This window comes from Eulemur rufifrons, chromosome 15 (assembly GCF_041146395.1).
Source record: "Eulemur rufifrons isolate Redbay chromosome 15, OSU_ERuf_1, whole genome shotgun sequence".
In the NCBI taxonomy this organism is placed as follows: Eukaryota; Metazoa; Chordata; class Mammalia; order Primates; family Lemuridae; genus Eulemur; species Eulemur rufifrons.
In genome coordinates, this window is record NC_090997.1 from 80,330,131 (window position 1) to 80,353,673 (window position 23,543).

Sequence of the window (23,543 nt, forward strand, 5' to 3'; positions counted from 1 at the left end):
TTTTTTTTTTTTTTGAGACAGAGTCTCACTCTGTTGCCCAGGCTAGAGTGAGTGCCGTGGCGTCAACCTAGCTCACAGCAACCTCAAACTCCTGAGCTCAAGCGATCCTCCTGTCTCAGCCTCCCGAGTAGCTGGGACTACAGGCATGCACCACCATGCCCGGCTAATTTTTTTTCTATATATATTTTTAGCTGTCCATATAATTTCTTTCTATTTTTAGTAGAGATGGGGTCTCACTCTTGCTCAGGCTGGTCTCGAACTCCTGAGCTCAAACGATCCGCCCACCTCGGCCTCCCAGAGTGCTAGGATTACAGGCGTGAGCCACCGCGCCCGGCCCGAGATTTCCTCTTTCATTGCTCTTTTTCAGCTTAGTCTTTAAATTTCCCTTTAGTTGAGGTAATTTCTCTAGATCTTTCCTTCAGGTCTCTTTTTGTCTCTCTTCTCTAATTAAAATTTTGCTTTTTTTATACTTTGCCAGTCTTACATCCCCAGGCCAATCATTTAACATTATTTTAAAAAATGGGTTTTGCCTATTATGAATATTTTTTTGTCGTAATTGGCAATACCAATATGAACTTTAAAGTCATATCTGCATCTAAAATAATTTATTATGTTATAACTTACCAAGTTTAGTATACACCAGAGTTTTTATTTATTTATAGATAATTATCAATTTTCTCACTCTTACCTGAGTTTTATAATGAAATATTTGTCAGGATTTGGGATACTTTCTTTGTTTCATTTATTAATCAGATTTAATTGGCTTCCATTGGTTTGGTTTCTCTTTGATTTGATCCTAAGTCAAATTTAATGTCTGTTTCCTGAGCCTTAAACCAGTATTTTATATCTTATGCATTAATAGGACAGAATTCAGATCTTAAGATATTTTATATTCAGAGTTCTGAAGTAAAAGTTGGGCTTCAGGGACTTCGGGAACTTCCTGAAATTGTTTACAAAATTCTGTAGGAACATATATGAATTTTTCTGGGAAGAGAATTTAGCTTTCAACAAATTTGCATATTTCCTGTCTCCTAATTGGGTAATGATGCATTCTTGGAGAGTGCTGGATTCCAAGTCACTGATATCTTTTCAGCCATCTCTATTATACCATTTATGGCATTTTTTTTAATACCAATGACTATGTGCTGCATTTTCAATATTTCCAATTGATTCTTTTTTTTTAAATATTTCTTGTTCTACTCTTTGCTTCATTGATACTCTTTCTTCTTTTATTTATGTCTTTGAAGATTTCAATATAGTTAATTTTTTTTTTTTTTTTTTTTTTTTTTTTCAATATAGTTAATTTTTAAAATTCTTTTCACATTTTAAAAAATCTGTGGTTCCTTGGGTATGAATTCTTGTATTTGTTTGGCCTTTTGTAGCACTCAATTCACATTCCTTTTGTGCATTCAAGTTCCTTTTGTGCTTTTTAAGTTTTTTTCAGAGCTCATCTTATTGTGTATGTTTCCCCTTCAGAACCCCACGTGGGCTTTGCAGTTGTCTCAGCCCTGGTCGCGCAGGGTACATTACTTTGAACTGCATTAGGAACTGGCAACTGCAAATCATCCTCCTCCATAAGGAGTTGGAGCTAATTCTTGATTCTCTTACCAATTTGTGAGTTGGTAGTAAAGATGCTAGCCTTTTGTTTGCCATATTGGCTTCAGATATTTTCCAGATTTTATTTTGGCTTTAATTTTGGACAAGGAACTTTTTATATTAAGTGTTAAGTTTTATTAAATTATAGGTAAAAATTTCTCCTGTGATCTCTTTAATTACTATTATGATTAGAATTCTCTCCAAAAATTTGATATTCATTTATATTCTACTTTTTTTTGTTTGTACATTTAGACTCTTAATCTACTTGATATGATCATTAATGTAGGTACTCAGACACAGAGGATAAACACAGAAATCCAGTTCCATTTTTATCCATTTTTAATAGGTGTGACATAGGGATTTAGTTTTAGAATTTTTTAAGGATATTTTTATACCCCACCAATCTCTTATTGTATATATCAGAGACCACAATTTAGTAGCCCTGCATGTACTTGATGGGCACAGGGGTTTTTTGTTTGCTGGTTTTTTATAATTTGAATTACTTGCCAATACTGGAGTGATTTTATATTAAAAATCTGGATTTCTGCCTTCTTCTCAATAATCAGAAAAATGTGGCCACACTGATCCCACATTCTTGCATGGCACTATGATTTCCTGGGTGGAGTAATAGGCATAGTGACCTCTAACATTGTTGCCTTTTGTCATCCCCTTTAATCTGTTTTTCTTCTTGTACAAATCTGCCTGGCTCATTCACATTACCTACTTGGCTCCTGAGAGCATCTGAATTTGAACCTCCTGCTAGCTGTTGCTATTCCTTGTGCCTGTTTTACATTTCCATGGTGAACATTTTCCTCTTCATCTTCTGCCACTGCATACCTTTGTGGGGAGGGTTAGGGGAATTCGGTACGATATGGAGGCACCATTCATATTTTCAGATATAAGAAAAGGTACAACATTTTAGTGGTCTCAAAGCTTTGGGTAATACTTTGCCTACTTATCATTGGGCTACAACTCCTTGCAAACCTAACTGCACTAATCAGCTAAAATTCAAATCCAAAAAAAAAGAAAGAAATTAAAAACCGCATTTCTTTCTGGGGAAAACCAGGAATAAAATATGGTTCAGATATCCTGGGATTATGAAAGCTGTTCTCTGTGAGCCACTTACTGGAGTTGGGTGAATTAATTTTTCTCAGGCAGCTATGTTCCATTTATATTTCCCTTGGGAAGGTAATTGACTAAATGACACCCTTTGTAAGATTGATGAGCAATTTAGTGCTTGCAAAGACTAGTTTACTTTTACCTGTCAGACATATCTTATATGAGGCAGTGGGGAATTTGGAAAGGTCTAGAAGTTTTTTTTTTTTTTTTTTCTTTTCATTTTTTTGTAGGCCAGTGTATTTGTTTATAACTTCTGCAAGCAGAAGTGGAAATAGAATGCTTTTTTGGGGGAATGCCAACTGCCTGTGTGTTTTGTTTTTTTTTTTGCTTAATAATAATTATTCAACATTAATTTGATGAATGGTATTGAACATGTACAATGTGCCTGCTCCTCTCTTGGGTTTCATGAGGTACAGAGAAGTATAAGACATAGCCCTTAAGAGTGATATAGAGTTGCTGGACAGCTAAGAGTACGTCTTAGAAATGGAGAGAGCAGAGGAACAGTTGAATAGGGCTTGTCCATAGCAATAACGGGCTTTGATAGGACACAGTGGGAGCAGCTTATAATGTCACCTTCTAGGAGAGTTGTGGTGATAGGGAGTAGCAGAATTCAGCTGAATGGGAATGAGATTGAAGGTCAGAGAGATGGATAGTAGAGGAAACTTTCTAGAGCAATAAATATGATTTACAGTGGGAGAGAAGCAATGGATTGGGAGGCAGGGTGGAAGCACTAACAGTGATAGGAGATACCTTGATTGAACCTACAGTTTAGTTAGGTAAGGCAGCTACAGAGTGGGAAGTTGCGAGGTTTGTGTATATGAGGAGTTGGTGAGGGGATGGACATAGTTACACATACTGAGGCAGTGAACATATAATAAGGGAGACTGAGTAGATAGATATGGGGAAAAAAAGGTGAAGTTTAATACTCAACATGACCCAAGACTGGATCCTAAAGATAAGACCTTCAGTTAATTCCAAACTATAGCACAGAGGCAATGAGAAGGTTAGGGTTGGGCCAACCATAGGCTCAAGTAGAAGCAAAAAGGTCTGCACAGACATGGTGATAGAATAGGAAAGGGTCACAGTCGGGTCAGTCAGAGTCACCATTGCTATAGTTTACTCAGTCTGTGTCCAAAGCCAAATAGGTCAGACCGACAGGATGCCAGACTCAGACTTTATGGGCTGAAATATTAAGGAGAATTCTGAGTGAGCTGGGTGAATGAATTTATTCCCTTCAGCTGTCCTTGCTTTTTGAGAATCACCCTTAAGACACCCAGACAACTTAGATTAATCCTGTTAGTCTTAAAGGCTTGTCATGGCCCACCCAAGGATTCCTGGTAGTCACCTCTGGGAGGCGGTTCAGCCAGAAGAAAAGGACGTTTGGCGTTGTATCTGAGGTTGGAGTCCTTTCGACTGAGGAGACCCTCAGCTCTGACTTTGATGTCCTAATCTTTAGTGCTCCTTCACCCTTAGGGGCCAGGGCAGAGCTCCAAAAGCGTGGAGTTGCTCTCCCTGGATCTGCCCAGTGGTAGTGTGTGGGCATGGGGTCTTCTTGGGGGGAGCTAGTAGTGCCAGTGTAGTTGTCCCATTGTTTGATGTGGCAGGAAGGGGTGGAAGAAGGAAACCAACAAATTTTTTCATTGGGTGAAAGGCATAGCTAGGACAGGAATCTCTGAACTTTCTAGAATCCTCACACCCGGACCTTTGTCTGACAAATGATAGTTTTAAAATGTTTAATTTGTGGTGACAGGCACACCAAAACCCCTTATTTAAGCAATATGCAAGTTATCCTTGTAAAAAAAAATCACCTGTACCCCGTTAATTAATATTTTGAAATAAAGTTTAATTTGAAAACATTTATATTGCTTAAATGCTTTATGCCCACTTGAATGTCCACTTAGTGGAGAGGGATGTTGGTGAAAGATATGTGACTGAGTGTCTTTTTTAAAAAAATTTACTTTTTGCAGTAGAAAAATGTACTTCACTGTGATTATCTTATAAATGATTTAATATTCTAATAATTTACAAGGGTATACTTTTGTTGGGTTTTAAATTATTTTAAAATATACTGTAGGTTAACCAGTTCTTACAATTTGCTCCATGGATCTCTAGCAGTCCCTTAGATACTGTTAGGGGGTCAGTGAGGGCAAAACTATTTTTATAATAATATTAAAACATCATTTGCTTTTTCCACTGGGTTAAAATTTACACTGATGATGCAAGACCAATGGTGGGAAAAGCTGTGTGTGGCCAGTATCAATCAAAGCAGTTGCAATTAACAAAAAAAAAAATTTAAAAGGCAGTTTGACATAAGAATGTTCTTGCTGAATTGTAAAAATTATTAATTGTATTTAGTCTCATTTTTGAGTATATGTCTTTTTCATATTCTGTGTAATGGGAAGGAGACATAAAGCACTTCTGCTACACATTGAAGTAGGAGGTTGAACTGAAGTAAGATGTTCATGTAATTGTTTAACCTGTGAGCTGAAGTAGCCACTTTCTTCCATGGAACACCATTTTTTCCTGAAGACGGATTGACAAACTATAGTTTTCAGACTTGGTTATTGAAGGACATTTTCATACACATGAACAAGTACACCTGCCACATTAAGTACAACAACTGACATTATTTATTGCTAATGATCAAATTCAAGCTTTCAAGCAAAAATAAGAATTTTGGAAAACTCAAATCTATTACCATGAGCTTGACAGCTTCCTAAAACTTAAAGACATTTTCCTGCTTTTTGTTGTAGACATTTTTGTGCACAAAATAGAGAGCACAGTGTAGAATAATGAACTCCATTTTTTGTTTATGTCTATTACCCTGTCTTATAAGTAAAATTTTAAAAATCTCATTTTATTGAGCTATAACTCATATGCAAAAACCTTCACATACTTCAGGTATACAACTTGATGAGTTTTACATATGTATATACTATCAATGTACTGAACTTTCCATCACCCCAAAAGTTACTTGTGTTCCTTGCCAATCTGTACTTACAGACCTTTCTAATGAGGTGGGGGTGACATTAATGAATGTGGTTTTTGATGTTGTATAATGAAATTGGTTCAGAATTTGAAAGATCTTCATCACTCAGTGAATCAGTATTTTTTTAAATGACCAATGCATGTTGTTACAAAGCCACACAGGGAGAAAAGATCCATTAAAATCTCAAGATAGATCAAAAGATTTGAACGCAAAGAATATAAAAAGTTTATTATGTTTTAAGATTCTACATTGCAACTAAACTTGAAGAAACTATAATTTGTAAAGTTTTGGTATAATGTCAAAAAATGTCTGCAATTATCTGAAATTAGTAAATATTTATGAATATAACCCACATCAACAAAAGCTCTAGGCAGGTGGGTCGGGGGTGGGGGGGGGTTGTCAGTAATTTTGAGGAGGATAAAGGTATCCAGAGGCCAAAACATTTAAAAACTTCTACTTTTAGTTCATGGATCCAGGGAAACCATGAAAAAATGTAATCCTCAAACAACTCTTCTAAACTTAATTTTGATCAATATTTCCAATATTTTCTTCCAATAAATTAATTTTGTTGCCTGCTTGGCTATCTCCATGTAAAATATAAACTGGTTTGATTTCTGTATCAATTTTTTCCTGCCTCCCTCTTTAATTTGTTTTCGAACATTGTGTGGCAAAAAGGTAACAAGTGCAAAAATACCCTAGACTGACATATCTATATGAAATGACTCATTTAAAAATCATTATTATGAGAAATTAATGTTATATAATATAGGAATGTCTCTTTTGTGGTGGGCGGGACCAAAACATTTGTCTTGTTTTCTTTTGCACAGGCTGACAGGGAGATGATTAAGAAAATTTCATCTCTACTTAGACCGATTAAGATGAATTTATTTCAAGTATGTTAGAAGAGGGAACAGTGAAAAGACAGTTTATCATCTGAGGGAACTGTGTGTGTGTGTGTGTGTGTGTGTGTGTGTATACATATATATATATTTTCCACTTGAAAACTTTAGCAGTTGGAAATTTTCTCTATTCAAAATTATGAAGTAATTTAATAAGAGTTGAGGACAGGGTATTTCCTTATTTTCTTCATGACACAGAAATTGGGTGATCGTATAATTTATCATCCAATGATACACTTGTAAGTATGAAAGGGGGTCTATTTATGACTACGCTGAGATGAAAGAGGAAAACGAAGACTATCCTAGTTCAACTGGGACTTATGTCACCCTACCTAGAAAGTATGATGTTCTTGAAAAAAATGGAACATTTGACTTATTAGATACTATATTTAAATGTCAGCCCTGTTCCTGTAATCTAAGTGTCCTTTTATATATTTCTTTGATGAAACATGTCTTCTAAAAAGAAAATGTTTGAAATTCATTGTTATATGCCCCTAATAAAAATGAAAGGCAACTAAAAATTGGAACTCTAATCTTATTTTTTTTATATCTGCCTAAGTTAGAGGAGGCTTCAGGATAAGTAACTGAGAAAATTAATCTTAGTGATGGCTCACTGTATTTTAACTGGTGCATCAGCTAATAATCTGGATGCGAACATCAAGTGGCAGCTGTGACTCAGCCTATTCTGAAAATCTAACCATCTGTTGGCCTGGTTTCAAACCTTATGATTTATATTAGACATCTTAGGAACCCTACATATTAAAGGGGAGTGCTAAGTGGTAAATTTAACTATCTAACAAATTAGGCATCGCTACTAGAATGATGTAGTAAGTTAGTTCATGAGTTAATTGTGGAGCCTTCAATTTTGAGTGTGTTTTAGAAAATATGAAGGTAAATATTGAGTTCTAAATGAAAAAATAAAACTACGTGAATGAAATTCTTGGAGTGTGGAGTCTATGGTCAAGCAAAGCCATTAAGATATAAGGAATTAGTGTTAGGAGACACTTTGGTTGCCAAAAGTTATGGCTAACTGGCCCATCACATTGCCTAATTGCCTCTGAATGAATACATTTTTCACCACACTTATGTTTATTAACCTTTTAAAAGTGTTTAGCACAGTGCCTGATTATAGTATTATAAAAATGTTACTTATTAATAGCAATGCTAGTCATACAGAATATTTATTGCAATAGTTTTCTTACTCTCCTAACATCAGAACACCCATATTATGGTTACTAAAAGATTTGCATTATTCCTAATGCCTTCCTTAAATTGGCAGGTGAACAGTGTGTTTCAAATATAAAAATACATATATATCTCAAGTGATTTTACTTATGTACTTATATAATGTTTTCTATTGTATATATGTATATAAATACCTAAGTGAAGATAAAAACTTGGTTTAATTTTTTTTGACTATGGGAAAAGGAATAAAATTGTTATGGCAGATCTATATAATGTAGTATTATTTAACACTGTATAGATTTCAGGGAAGCATAGAGGAATCAGAGTGTTAGAGAAAGAAAGTACACACAAACTACAGAGAGAAAAGCGTAGTAACTCATAAGTACCTAGAATCAGACAGCTCTTGTTTTAATTCTAATTGTCACTGCCACTTCCCCGCTGGGCAACTTTGTGCACACTGTTTAACAACTCTAAACCCAGTTACCTTATCTATAAAATGCGGACTATGATGGTTATTTCCTCATGAGGACCGAATGAGGTAATACACAAAATCTCTTAGCATCATACCTGGCACATACTCAGCGCTCACCGGTGCCCATTGTTATTGCTGTAGAATGGCTACAAGCTGTATATAGAATTCTTATGACCAGGACAGTGAGGCTGAAGAGTGACTTAAGGAAGGGTAGTGTAAAAAAACAGAAAATGTCAATTTCTTCTCAATCTTTACTAGAAGTACACTATTTTAGGCATTAGGAAAAACTTTAGACTCTAAAGGATTATTAAGACTGGAACAAGATGTTGAGGGATTTGTAAAATGTCTTTCAAGATGGCAGAGAGTACCATTCATGAGGTTATCTAATATGGAGGTCTGAATAACCTCATGAGGTTTCTTCTATTATTAGAACTCACAAATTCTCTATTGTGTGTTAAATTGTTGTATTTTAGTTTTTTGCCAAAGGTAGACTTTGATTATTATTGCATCTCTGATGAATTGGGAGAGAGGTAATAAAATTCTCATTCTCTAGCTCTATTTGAAAATCCAATTCCACTGTATCCTTCTTTTGTTATATGGTTATTCTTAAAATAGGAATGGGGGGAGTGAAGTATGGTTGTAGTGAGTAAATGGCTCTGGTTGTCACTCTGGCAGAGTGGATTTAGGATTCATCAATATTCCCTGAGTTACCAGTTCATTCATAGCCCCCTCCAAGCATTTGAAGTGTTGCTAACTACTGTGCACATAAAGGCTGCTCCTTTACTTTGAAACTTCTTCAGTCCAATTTTCGTTATCATTTATTTGTGCAATTGACTGACAGATATTTATGGAATCTACCAAATGCCAAGTGCTATGCTATGTGAAGATCAAAGATGGGCAAACCCGAACCATACTCTCAAAGACTTTTCTTTCTAGTGGGAAGTGCAAACAAACAATTACAATTTAAAGTGATAAAGACTGTCATGAAGTTATTGGGAACCAAGTGAGGGTGCTTCCAATTCTGCTTGGGATTTTCAGGAAAGGCTGCACGGAAGAAGAAAAGTTTGAGCTGAAAATGAGAGTGTTGGGAGGGTGGCAAATTCAAGGGAGATACTTTTCAGGCTGAGGAAGCAGCATGAGAGTGACCCAGAGGACTCTGTGCAGGGATGTGTAAGTAATTCACTCTGCACATGAATTACCCTTAAGGAGTTCAGATCTTATTTTGCAGGGAATGGCAGCCATCAAAAAGTTTGGAGCTGGAAATGATATGATCAGATTTGTGCTTAAGAAAAGTCACTCTACCGGCAGGGTAAAAGCTCAGTGGTTGAGGGGAACAGGAGGCTGAATCAGCAAGACCAGTAAAGAGGCTATAGTGTTCGTCTAGGCAGGTCACGATAATAGCCCGCACTTGACATTTGTCGTGGAGATGGAGGAGAAAGGGTGCATTGCAGATCTCAGTATCAGGAAAATCAATACTTTCAGGTTTGGGGTGGATTATGAAAGACAGAGGAGAAGCCTAGGATGGCTTCCAGATTTGGGGTTTAGACAACTAGGTAGACAGTAGTACCCTACACCAACATAGAGGATAAAAGAGAAAACAGATTTTGGTGACGTGAAGACGATGAATTCAGTTGGAGGCATATGAAAGCACCTGTGGCCCAATCAAGGGGCCTGTGGAGGAGAGAGGCCTAGGACATAGACGATGGATGTAGCTGAGAGATACAGGATTCAGTGACATTCGGGCAGTAGTTCAAGCTGTGGGTGTGAATGAAGTAGCTGAGGGGTACCTGGGAAGCCTGGGACTCCAGACTTGCTTTGCAGCTCGTTATCTAAATACTGTAGAGAAAGGGTGGAGACTGTAAACAAGAGGCTAAGATAGAGATAAAAGGTTGTGGAAATTAAGTAAATATGACAAATCTGTTTATTGCTTCTTGTAGGTCTATGGGACAGCAACAGCATGAAAATGTCCCTCTACTGTTTCAGTTTGCTTCTTTTACAGAGAAATTTGCTCTGGTAGAAACAGGGGTAATGAGGGTTAAAAAAAACACAGTATATTTTATTTCCCTTTATGAAGTACAATTCTCTTTTTTCATTAACCCCATGAAGATCCTATGATATTTTATCTGACTTCAATGTGTTCGATATAAAATGCCTATAGGACTAAGTGTAGCTAACTGAGAGAACAATAGTTTGTCAGATTATGAATTGTGGTTCTATTTGATCTTCTGTTGACTAATGATTCAGGTGAGTATTTTGTCTTTTTCGGGCTATGGATAAAGGAAGCTGTAAAGGAAGCTGTATTTGAGCATCACAGTTTTATATTTCATACCAAGGAACCATAGCTGCCAGATATATTTTCATTACTAATATCTCTGATCAAAGCAAGAGCTTTTACTTAAGCGATCAGTCTTAGCATCATAAGGTTTAGAGAAAGCGCAGTTCATAGTTTTGCTACTTGTTCTCCAGCCATGTATGTTAGCAAGAATTTAGTTTATAAATATCAGTATATGATAGAATTTTTTATTAGCATGATGCTTTTCTCAGTGGTTTACTTTTTAGTAAAAAAAAATTTTTCTATATAAAATTACTTATAGACCCTTTCAATTGCTTTCTTGATTTTAATTAACCAAAAAGTAGACACCACATTTTTATTAAAAGGTAAATATAAAAGTCTAGCAGACACTGGTGGTTTGCCTAGTCTGGGCCCATCCTCTTTCCCCCCTTCTCGCCTCCCACCGGGATGCAGTGGGCTTGGGCTTGGCACTGCAGGTGATTGGCTCCATTCTTCTTGCTAGTGATTAGTTCAGGGAGGGGCATGTGGTCCGATTCTGGTATGTGAGGGAAGTCTACTTGGGGCCTCAGAGCATAGTTTTCTTGCTGATAAAAAGGGATTTAGAGGGAAGAGAATACCGTTTTTTAGCTGGAAATTCTTGGGTATGCATGTGATGCCTGGACTTTGCCGCCTTCTTAACTGCAGGGGACACTAGAGGTGAATGCAGGCATCTATGCTGAGTGTGGGCACTAGAAAGGTGAGTCTTGACGATCTTGTTTAAGCCACTGAATTAACCAGCTCGAAAGTGACACTACCACAGATAATAGGAGATAATGACATTTCTTTTTAACCATTTGAATCAAGAGTTTTTTCATATTTGCAGCAGATGCATCCTACCAGATATACATTTCAGTTTGAATTAAGAAATGCATTAATGGAAGATAGACTCTGTGTTTTAGTTTTATGGATATTTAAACAACAGTTCTGACAGTTACCACATGTTGTTATTATTAGAGGCATCCATAAACAGACCAATAGAATGAATACCGACATAGTGTATCAGATGAATGTCAGCCTGGGCCATGTGGACCACGACAGATTCTGAGACCTGCCAAAAACAGTCTTGACTTAATGGCATTTCATTAGTATAAAGGAATTTTCATTATCTTGGGATTCATGTGTTGACTTATTAAGCACCTTTTATTTGAAGCTTGACATATAGGAAATATAACTGTTGTCTTGCCCAAGGTCAAACAGTGGACCACCTTTATAGCTAGATATAGATTGAGAGCATTCCACATAAAGAATAATTAGGACCTGTGAAAGAAACTGTAGAACCAAATTTTGTGTTGTTTACATTGTTAAACTACAAATAAAATCTACACGCTGAGTCCTATTGGCATTTCTGAAATATATTTCTTTTCTTCCTATGAAGGGTGTTGCTTTCTCCTCCAAAAGGCCTTACAGGATTAAAGACATTTGGGTAAGCAAGCAGCCATGTCTTATAATACAAATACTGGCCAGAAGACTAAGTATATTTTTTGCCTTTCCTCTTTTTTTTTTCTCAAATAAGGTTTTAACGTCCAAACATTTAACTTGCCCTTAACTAAGTAACTCATGTCAGTTTTTGTGATTCCATTAATGTCTGAAAAGGTCAGAGTGTACAAAGCAGGGCTGAACAGTATCTATGTAGAATAAGTGGCCGTTACTGGGATTTACCAGGATGGGAATGCTGAGCTACCTCCTGCTCCCCCAGGGCCGTGACTGCATAGGGAGGCGCCTGTCCTTTGGCCCTGGCTCCCTCGCCTGCTCTGGCTGCACTGCTCTACACAAGAGTTAACATCATCCCAAGAGTTTATGTGGTTACCCTGTTAGCACATAGTATGTGCTCAATAAATGGTGGCCAAAATTAATTGGATAACATGGTGTGGTGTAAATGGGAAGAATCCAAATAATACACTGCAACTCGTAAGCCGTTCTTCCAGCCTCCTACCTCTGTTGCTCTACTGCGGCCTGTCCTCTGAGCAGGGAAATAAATTCTCCTAATTTATTTCTCAATTAAGGAAAAGGCTTTGACAACGTACATTGTTTAAAGTTGGGCCTCACACATAGAAAAGAACCGTGACTGAATAGTAACCATGGAAGAGACAATTTGAAAATTGGCACTAAGCAGAAATGCACCAGCAGGGATTTCGGAAAGACTGCTGTAATTGGTAAAGAATAAGGACTTCTTTTGTGACTCTGTTATCTACTTGTTTCTTCCCCTTTCCTACATGCATATATGCTGTATATGGTACGTTATGTTTTTCTCCCTTGTGTTTTATAGAAAAAAACACATTCTCTTTCCACTTACTATACATACTAAAATTGTATAGCATATGGCAATTTCAAATACAAATACCTATAACTTTTAGAGAACAACAAAAGCACCACAAGGAGAAGTAAAAAGTCTGTTGAAAATATGGCTAAAGTAGGAGTAACAGTTTTAAAAAAAGATTTTTGGCTCTCAAATTTTAGTTAAACTGAAATTCTTTTCCTGCATAAATAAAAATAGGACTTAACAGTGAGATTTATAGATAGTCCCTAAGGTTTTCAGTTATGGTTTTCAGCCTCTTCCCCTTACAGACAACCCCTCATAAGAACAACTTTCAAATACCAGTATTTAGTGATGTAGGTTTAGAACCTTTCTCTTTGGTTACAAAATGACCACCAAGATGTAGCAGTGGCTGAACCATGAAGGAGCATCTTCTGGGCCTAGGGGTAGATTTGTGCTTATTATGGGTCAATAATTGAGAGTCAGATTTTTTTTTTTTACAAGAACATAGATAAACAAAGCACAATATTGGGTGTATCCGTCCAGTCTCCTTCAGGCCCAGAATAATTATCTTTTGGCGCCTGCCATCAACATAAAAATTGGGATATATTCCAAAACATTCCAGTTTCCATGAGTTACATTTCCATAAGTTGTCAAACATTTCTTGAACTTACATACATTTTCATTGAAACTGACATTTCTTGGAATAGCAATTTCCATACATGTGCTACCTGCTGTATAATGAAATCCTCCTTGCTTAAAGGCATGTCTTCCAAGGCTTGGTTCCTGAATTCGGAGGGATAAAGCAGTTTTCCCCTCTCTTTACACTCATATATGTAATGTCCTCCTTTTTCTCTACTCTTTTGAATAAAGGGACATTTACTTTTTCTTTTCTCTCTCATGTGTTTCCACAAGTTGTCAAACTCAAATTTCCTTTAATTAATGAATTGGAGGTCTCATAAGAATTGGTACTTTATATAGGTAATTATTCCTAAGTAAATTTTTTTAAATTTTTGAAAATTCATACAGTTTTATAGAGTCAGAATCTTACAGTGAAGTTAGCTCTTTATTTTGAGTCAGTCTTTTCTGAGAGGTTGCTCAGAAATCTAAAAATATATATATGTGTTCAGTTATACTTAGAAAAAGATGCCAACCAATGGCACAGGAATAGAATTTTTGATCATAGTTAAGAATTATCTTTTTCCACTAGAGACAATAATCAGAGCTGATATTTCAAAGTAGCAGCTTCCCCCCCTCCCCCCATACTTTTTAGTTTTATTCCTGCCATTTTTAAACATTAAAATAAAAATCGAAAAGACTATAACCCATACCGGCAACTGACCTAACTATGATTTGTCTGCAGCCAGGCTTGTGAGAAAAGAAAGCATGGAACAGTTGTGGTTCTGAATTTATGGACATGATATCAGATATTTTTCCTCATGAAGGTTGACCTTCCTCTTTTATAAATCTTCTAGTTACAGTAGACCTCCCCCGTATATTACTGAAGAGTATGTTAATCCCCTAATAAAAGTCCATTAACATCCTTGGGGATTATTTATGAATGGTACCAGTTGCTGTTTTTCCTGGAAGATGTTTGCATTCAGGGGCTGTTCTAGTATCTCTGTGATTGGGTTGTCTCTCCGTGGTGCTGCAGGCAACAGTGCTAGACTCTGGCTCCCAAAGGGCTCTGTCTTTAGGTCGTTTGTTTAAAACCAGGATTATATTATTCTAGCAACATTAATAAAGGAATTTGGTGGCAAAACAGGAGAAACCAAGGCAAGATTTTAAACATGCTACCATAGAGCTTTTTTAAATTCTTCTGTACATTATTCTGAAATCGTAGTAGGGTATTTCATCAAGTATATGCCTGATCCCATACACAAATCGTGATTAATAATACAGGACTCTGGATCAGATGCTTAGGGTTTGTAGAGCCAGACAAATTGAGTTCAGATCCCATTATTGTCACATTCTCTCTGAGAGATTTTGCCCAAGTTACTTTTCCAAGCTTAAGTTTTCTCATCTCTAAAATGGGGATAGTAATAGCACCCTCTTCATAGAGCTGTTGTAGGGATTGAGTGAGGGAGTAAAATATAAGACACTTACCAAGTGTCTGGCATATAGTAAATGTCCAGTAAATGCTAGGTTTTTAAATTCTATCTTGAATTTCTCCATTGTTTCCTAATCTTTTATTATTATTCACTTTTAATGCTTATGAAAAAAGTCTCTAACATTGTATATGTAGTTCCCTCTTAATTGCTGAATATCCTGATAAATGCTGTTACTTAGCTAATGACATATTTTATATATTTTATTCTTTTTTTTTTTTTGAGACAGAGTCTTACTCTGTCACCCAGGCTAGAGTACAGTGGCATGATCGTAGTTCACTGCAATCTCCAACTCCTGGGCTCAAGCAATCCTTCTGCCTCAGCCTCCTGAGTAGCTGGGACTACAGGCCCAGGCCACCACACCTGGCTAATTTTTCTATTTTTTGTAGAGGCAGGGTCACTGTTGCTCAGGCTGGTCTCAAACTCCTGACCTCAAGCGATCCTCCCTCCTCGGCCTCCCAAAGTGCTGGGATTACAGCAGGGAGCCACTGTGCCCAGCCTGTATTTTATTCTTAATTGCACATTTTCAGAAGAAGTGCCAACAGGGAATAATTAATAATAAAGTTAAGTTGGTAGGGTTCATCACAAGAATGTTATCCTCCTCCTTGGGTCTGCATTCAAATGGGGGGCCTTTCTGTTTATAGGCAGATGCATAAGTATTAACTTAAGATGGCACCTAGCAGGGTACAGACTTAGAAGAGAAGGAGGCAAGATTGCTACTTGGTGCTAAAAAGACTGGGCTGCATATAGATGCCGTCATGGCAATCTGTTCTCTTCTTCTTCTCCTCCCAAATACTATCTACTTTGCAATAACAAATTATAGACTTTATAATGAATTACCTGATTTACAGGTGAAGATATGAAAACTCTGACAAAGAGGTCCAGGTTTCATAACTGTTAATCCCTGAGAGATCCGGGATTCAAACCCTTGGTTTTCTGATTGTAAAGGTTTTATCAGTGCACCAATGCTGGTGATTGGGAAATGCCAGGAGTTACTAATTTTCCTCAGTGAAGAATGTTCACTGCAAATATTTTTCTTTTAACACAAAAAGTAATGTTTAGGAGGATTGCTCACTGGTTGGTAGACTATTTCCTTTGTTCTTTTGATCACAAAAATCATATAATTTTAGCACTGTAGAAGATCTTAATATTTCAGCTGCCTTATTTTTAGATGAAGAAACTGAGGCCCGGGGAGGACCAAGGTCTTGTCTAGTGTTTCTCAGCTGGTTAGTGGCAATGTTAAGGCCAGGAAGGACCCCATGCTGTGTCATGTCTCCGGTGTTCAAAGTATACTCTTGGTTCTGATTTTACCTTTTGTAGGGCTGGTGTTCAAAGTATACTCTTGGTTCTGATTTTACCTTTTGTAGGGCTTTAGGCCATTTGTTTGCTTTCTAATATTAATAGGGTTCATATTATTGCTTTTAGGACTATTTTACTTTTACATACAAAATCATATATTCACTCATGTGTTGGTGAATTTGAGAGGGAATAATGGAACAGCTTAATGTTGCTGTTAATTTACAGGCTGATAAGCTGTGAAGAAACAAAACTGGTTGTAAAAATGGAATTTCACTTAAAATTCTATGTTCATTATATGATAGAATAGAGTGTGCCCTTTAAATCAAGGCTAAGTATGCGTTATATTTACACTTTAAATAGTCTGAAAAACTGAAAGCAATTTTAAGTTATGTAACATTTCAAATGTTAATTTTAATTATGTGGATAGACCTACCAGTTTCATTTAATCAATCCAATCTTTGCTTTTTGTTACATAGATCTTCACAATATTTATAATTTTGGGAAATCAAAGTGCATATTAATGTACCTGTGATCCACAGAAACAATTTACGTTGCTTGATAACTCTAAAATACTCCTTGACATTTGTATCAAACTGTAATTATCAAAATTCTTTCTAAAAAAAAGCATTGAAAGTATATTCTAGTGTTTTTCAGCTTCTTAACTGAGATTAAAAAATGCAACATATAGAATTTGTTAAATTGACAATTTTCATTATTCCAAACTGCACATGCTTTTTGTTTGGATGTGTGGGAAAGCAGACGTACTATGTTCAGAACCACTCGAGGTTCTCAGCATCATCCTTTTTCCTTCCAACTCCTGGTAAATAGGTGTGTGTGCGCCTAGCTAGGAAGTGGAGGAGTACAGTAAGAATTTGGATGGAATTTCTAGCACTAAGAGAATTTTTCATTCCTATAAGTGTCACAAAGCAAGTCTGTTCCCTCTGTAAGATAACAGATTTTGAACAATTACGTGAAATCCGTTATATCATGTCATAAAGTGCAAGATATATCGTGTCTTAAAATTAGTTGTTTGCAGCCCCTGAATTTGTTCAATCACCTTGTGGCTTCATACAAAAAGATACCCTAATCCTTGGTCTTTTTCTCAGTGATGCATCTATGTGTGGGTAATTTTCTAGGCCATTGACATAATTGATGTGACAATTTCAAAATTCATAGTATTGATTACTGTGTTAGTAGAGGCATAAGGCAATTTCAGAAAGCAGGTATTTAACTTTAAAAGGTATGCTATAACGTGTAGTTAACACTTGGTAGTCACTTCCCCCCCACTTTCCCTGTCATTTCTATTGTGCATGCAGTTTGTTAGGTAGTTAATTATACTTCATACAAGTTGTGTTTTCAGTGTTCTGCTATGCTGGGTTCCCTATTCATATAACAAACAAGCACCACAATGATCTCCCAGGGATAAAAGAAAGCTCTTCCTCTTTAAATAGCAGACAGAAAATAAGGGGTTTTTCTGGTGCGAATTTCCATGCGTAATTACTACATTTGTCTGCAGGAGAAAGGACTCGTGGTTTTTCTCGGTTATCTCTCTGAAAGACACACACAGAGAGCCGTAAAGCGCACGTGGCACTGATCTGAGGCCAGGGGCTCGCGGTTTTGTGAGAATTAGGCCAGTGTGCGGCCACTTCTTTCACTGAATGCCAGTCCCAGAGCAGTCGCTAGGCTGGAGGACTGGAGGTGGAGCCTTTTTTGCTCACCGCAGCGAGTAGCTTCTCTCTCCCCTCTGGAGGCGTGTGCATTGGCTCTTCACGCTTGTGTGCTGCTCCGTGGAGTGCAGGAGGCAGGGTGTGCTCGCAGACCGTGCTATAAGCTGCAGTTTCTATTTGGGGTGCTCTCGGAGAGGAACACCAGGAAAGACAGACAGTACACCAGTGCCATGGGCCAGCTTTGCTGCTTCCCTTTCTCAAGAGATGAGGAAAAAATCAGTAAGTGAGATTTGTACTGTGCAGAATCCTAAGTGCTGGACTATTTTGTGTGGTTGTCTTCCTAGGGATAGTTTTGTTTTTTCTCATGGAAAAGAGCAGACTAATCAGCTGTGATTTTTAATGTGCATTTCTTACAGGGACTGGTAGATGTGTAGCTATAAATTAACTGTGAAAGTACAGTAACTTAATAGATAGGCTACATTAAAAATACAAAATACTGGAAAATTTCTGATTTTCTTCTGTTGGTAGTCTTATAGCTCATTTTTATCAGATTAGCTAGAGTCAGAGTTTAGTTTTGAGTTTCTTTAAATCACTGCATTCAATTTGCTGTATTGTACAAGCCAGACTTTATATTTCTTTTCCGAAACTGGCCTATTTTCAGAGAAAATATGCTCAATAATAACATATAGAGAGGTAAAGCTGGTTCTAAAATGATGTGTATTATACACTTACAAGTATTTGCATGTGTCTTCTGCTTTGTTCTTCCCGGAAGGGAAGTATAACTATAAGACCACTCCAAACAAGAGATGCTGCTTTGCTTCCAGCAGAAACCTCGTTGAATATTTTTAAACAAATACCAGGCAAATTTCACATCTGCTTATGGCCCAGAAAGCAGAACTTAAAGTGGTGACATTTGCTTTGAGATTTTTTCCTCACCAGCTTGTATGCATCCACTTACATTTTAGCTTTGCTAAATAGGATACTGGCATTTTAATTAGTGTGCTGGATAGAGTTTGTCTTACACTCATTGCCCTGAAATCTGGAATTTTTACTTACTTTTCAATAAAATGTTCCCAGTCATATTTAGTAAATTGCAGCCACATTTCTTTCACATCAGCACTTGATTATAATTTAAATAGGTCCACAGAATTTCATATCTGGTTCAGATACTCTAAGATCCATATCTGGTTTATATTTCCTTCTGCTAGTTTCCTCAGGAAACTATCCAGGGACAGTTTAAAAAAATTAATACATATCCTATACCCATTCCCTCGGGAAATAAGTGAGTTTTTGCAAGCAGTTTTTTGGGAATGCTTTGGAATAAATGCTGGAGTCTCCAAGCATTGGAGACGTGGGAGCATTTGATTGTTAAAAAGAACCAACAAACTATGCTCTAAATTTTACTTGTGAAATGATACTGTACAGTACGTAACAATCCTGATCTTACAACCTGAGATGACCTTACAACAAAATCATTCACTTTCTAACAAAGAGCATTGGCATTCATTTGGCAGCCTGAGACTTGTCAGATTATTTGTCAGAATGATTCATTTGCAGTTCCTGAAGATTTTTTGTTGATTGATTCATTTCTTGGGGAACATCCCTATCTGAAAAACCTTGGCACGAGCAGATACAGGGATAGTGAATTCTTTCCTTATGCTTCTCCACTTCCTATTGCACTGCTCACAGTTTTCCTTTGGAGCACCTGCTCTCCTGTTCCGTTTCTCTTCCTGCCCGTGTGTAAGCAGTCTTGCGGCTTTATCTGAAGAATTCAAGTTTCAACTCAGTGAGGAATTTGCTCTTTTCTGTCTTTCGTATCTAGGACTGTTGGATCACAAAGTCTTGTGTTTTATATACAATGCTTCCTAATATTAATTTATGGGGCATGATGTATACTCCTTTTGGGGTTCACTTTCTAAAATTCCAAGCTTTAAAAAAAAAAAAAAAAATGAAGACAGGACTTTGTGTCCAAAGCCAAGTTCTAGTCTAGAAATGCAAATTGTGTTTAGAATAAATGCATTCACGCCCCCCTCCTCTCATTCACTCCTGCTGGCCCCCTGGTCTTCCCCATTTTCTTCCCATCATTCTTTCTTCTTTCATTTGTTGTTATTTCACTGTTTTTCTCCTCCTAATCTGCTTCACATCCATCCACACAGCCCGTGAGCACATATATGCACATTATAGAGCTATTTACTGCTGCTGTGTTTAATGTCTCTGCTACAAGAATGGTCTAAAGAGAAGCTTCTGTGCCAGGCACTGCTATCCTCCTGGTGATACATACCTAACAGTACTCATAAAGGGAGTGTAAAAAAGTGGCAGAGAATTCATTGCCCAGCCACACAGAAATTGGCACTAGCTGTAGGTATCCAGTCCAGAAGTTGTGCTGATAACATGTGAAAGAATCCATAATAGACATTTCGGAAGACCCAACATTTTTCTGATCTTGCTGGATTGTACAATAACCTGCTGGGTCTTAGTCATCTTTGTGTCCCCACCTAGTAGTCTTGTTAGCTTGTTCTGAGCTATATGCTTTATGAGCACCTAACTAAGGCCAGAGCACAAAAATGTGAATACCCACACCCTTCTAATTGTACTGTAAAGGGTGGTGGCCCTAGAATGTTGCTCCTGAGGGCAGCTCAAATTATGGAAAACTTGATGAGTTTCTGGTGAAAGTTTAAATTTGTGGGTGTTATTCTCAAAACACAGGTGAGTTGGAAAGCTCGTCCTCTGCAGTGCTACAGAGATACAGCAAAGATGTACCCAGTTGGCCAAGTGGTAAGAGTCAAGTGACCTTCTTTCTCCCCTGCTGCTGTTTTATCCTGCTTTTGCCCTTGGTGGTGGTGGTAGATAGAAAGAATTCGATTTAATCGATATAGTAGTGCTACTATTTTAATCTATTGATAACAAACAAAATGACTTTCTAATCAACTAGTTGCACGGGGGCCTAAGTTTGTGTGGAAGTTTAACTACATGCATAGCCAGAAATCTTTTTTTATGCATTTTTTGTTGATGCATAATAATTGTACATATTTATGGTATACATGTGATATTTTGACACATGCATACAATGTGTAATGATCGAATCAGAGTATTTAGGATATGTATCACCTCAAACATTTATCATGTTCTTTGGGGAACATTTCAACTCTACTCTTCTAGCTATTTTGAAACATGCAATAAATTGTTAACTATTAGTAACCCTACTGTGCCATTGAACACTAGAACTTGTTCCTTCTATCTAACTGTATATTTTTACCCATTAACCAACCTTTCTTTACCCTCCTTACCCCACACTTCCCAGCTTCAGGTAACCACCAATCTACTCTCTATGTCCATGAGATCCACTTTTTTATCTCCCACATACAAATGAGAACATGCAAGGTTTGTCTCTCTGTGCCTGGCTCATTTCATTTAACATCATAACCTCTGGTTCCATCCATGTTGTCACAAATGACAGGATTTCATTCCTTTTCGTGGCTGAATAATATTCCGTTGTGCATATGTACCACATTTTCTTTATCCATTCATCCACTGATGGGCACTTAGGTTGATTCCACGCCTTGGGTATTGTAAATAGTGCTTACAGTAAACGTGGGGATGCAGGTATCCCTTTGATGTACCAATTTCCTTCCCTGTGGATAAATACCCAGTAGTGGAATTGCTGGAAATCTCGATAGTGGAGTGAACCGTCAAATACAGTAGAGCTGGTCATGGTTTATCAGTTAATGTGTCACAAAGCAGCTAGGCCCTTTTTATTTGAATCCCAGCATAAACATTTTTCCAAAATGTATACTTCTTTTTGACCACAGTAAACAGAATATACTGAAATGCATGTTTCTTAGAATATTAAGCTCTTTCTATTGCTACACAGGAACATTCTTAACATTAAAATTACTGTAGATATTATAGGGTTAACAAATATGTAGATATTCTCTAATGTCATTTTTGCTGAATACTTATAGGACTTGTTTTCTCTGAATGACTTAATTTCTCACAGTGAGCTGCCTGAAAGGAATGTTCATGAACAGAAATGTCATTGCACAGGCATGCCGACTGCTACAGTTTATCTCATTAAGTAAACTTCAAAAGAAAACTTAGTAACTAAATGGACACATCTCTAATTAGAAAACACTGTACTTGCCCTCCTCCTCTTGCAGTTTTTCCCATTTTAAAGTATATTGCTTTTGTGTAGAATGAAATGGGTGAATGTCCAAAGATGAGCTGAACTGCCTCACGAGGTAGCCAGTCTCCTGTCCCTGGAAGTATTCAAGCATAGGATGGGAAACCACGCCTAGGGGTGTCGTAAGGGAGAATGGACCTGCTCATGAATGGATGCGCTGACACCTCGGTTACTTTCCAGCCTTGATATGCTGTGATGCTGAAAATGAAATATTAGAATATGTATTTTAACATGACACCCATTTTAATTTTATACGTGAAATGTTTTAATATAGTCTTTTTGTGTGGGATGAATTACCAGGACCATTTATAGTACTCATTTCATGAGTCAAATCTCCAGATAATTTCTGATGATTTGGAGTCTGATGGTATTACATTAATATATAAATTGAGGTACGCAGTGTGGACTTCATGTCTGGTGAATGCTTACATTTTTGAACCTTAATTACAATGGTGGTGATTAAGTTATACCCAGGGAAGTCTGTATTTTGATTCTCTAATTCTCCAGAAGGCTTCCTAGAAATCCTATAAGCCCTATACTTTGCCCTTCTCATTTGCAATGAGGACACACTGACTTCATAGTTATCTTTCATGTCTTATCTTACCACATGAATTCAAGCTCCCCATATTCAGAATATGTGTTGTATATCTCTCTTAGTAGCATCAGACCCTCACATAATATTCTAACCCAGGGGCGGCATGTTCTAAATGCTTGTCAGTGAAGAGAATGATACACATTTCCTGATATGAGTGAAACAGAATTTCATTATAAATAAGCCTATCAGAGGGCAGAACATGGAATGACTGGAACCCATGAAGAGCTTTGGTTACTGAATGTACCAGAGAAACATTCTGACAGATTCTCACTTAGACTCTAAAGCCTGGCCCCTACGGACTGCAGATAGGCAACCTCCCATCAGTGGACAGTGACATTTATTGTCCTTCCTTGCCAGTAGAAATGCGTTTGCACAGAGGACACAGCATAACACCAGTTCTGCTGCTGCCTATTGAAAACATATGGCCCGTTGCTTGGCATGCAGTTCCTACCATAGACAGCACAGGACTGAGTGAGAACTATGTCCTGTCTGACTCTGCGCAGGCTGCTGATGTCTTAGGGCCTCATTCAGATTTAAGAAGTGGAGGTTGAACTGCTATGATTTGGAAAGTTTATTCATTTTTTTCCCCCATTTGTCACTTAGAGCTAAGAGTCTAGGGAATAAAAGAATGAGAGATATAGATATGATGTAATTCTTTTTCTTCCTCCTTCAACTTTTCTTCTCCTTCCTCCTCCAACTCTTCTTCTCCCTCCTCCTCTTCCTCCTGTTCTTAGTTTATTCAGTGCTATGTGCCAGGTACTATGCCAGGATTACTTTTCAAACCACTTATGAAATGCAACTGTTAGAAAATAGATGCTCCCCAACTGTTCCATTTAGGAGAGGAAGTT

At 37.2% G+C, this 23,543-nt stretch overlaps 1 protein-coding gene across 6 annotated transcripts in view; it reads left to right on the plus strand.

Moving 5' to 3' along the window:
* Positions 1-23,543, plus strand: part of AKAP7 (A-kinase anchoring protein 7) — a 121,792-nt gene that overhangs the window by 74,940 nt on the left and 23,309 nt on the right. For 2 of the 6 annotated variants that reach the window (XM_069487352.1, XM_069487351.1), the window contains exon 1: positions 17,985-18,199. The exons of 2 other annotated variants lie outside the window; for them this stretch is intronic. In XM_069487352.1, the coding sequence (XP_069343453.1) occupies positions 18,151-18,199 (49 nt within the window). In that variant the 5' untranslated portion in view covers positions 17,985-18,150. Of the gene's footprint in view, positions 1-17,984; positions 18,200-20,626; positions 20,696-23,543 lie in introns of those variants that run through there. 2 more of the 6 variants (XM_069487350.1, XM_069487346.1) reach the window with 2 other exon arrangements.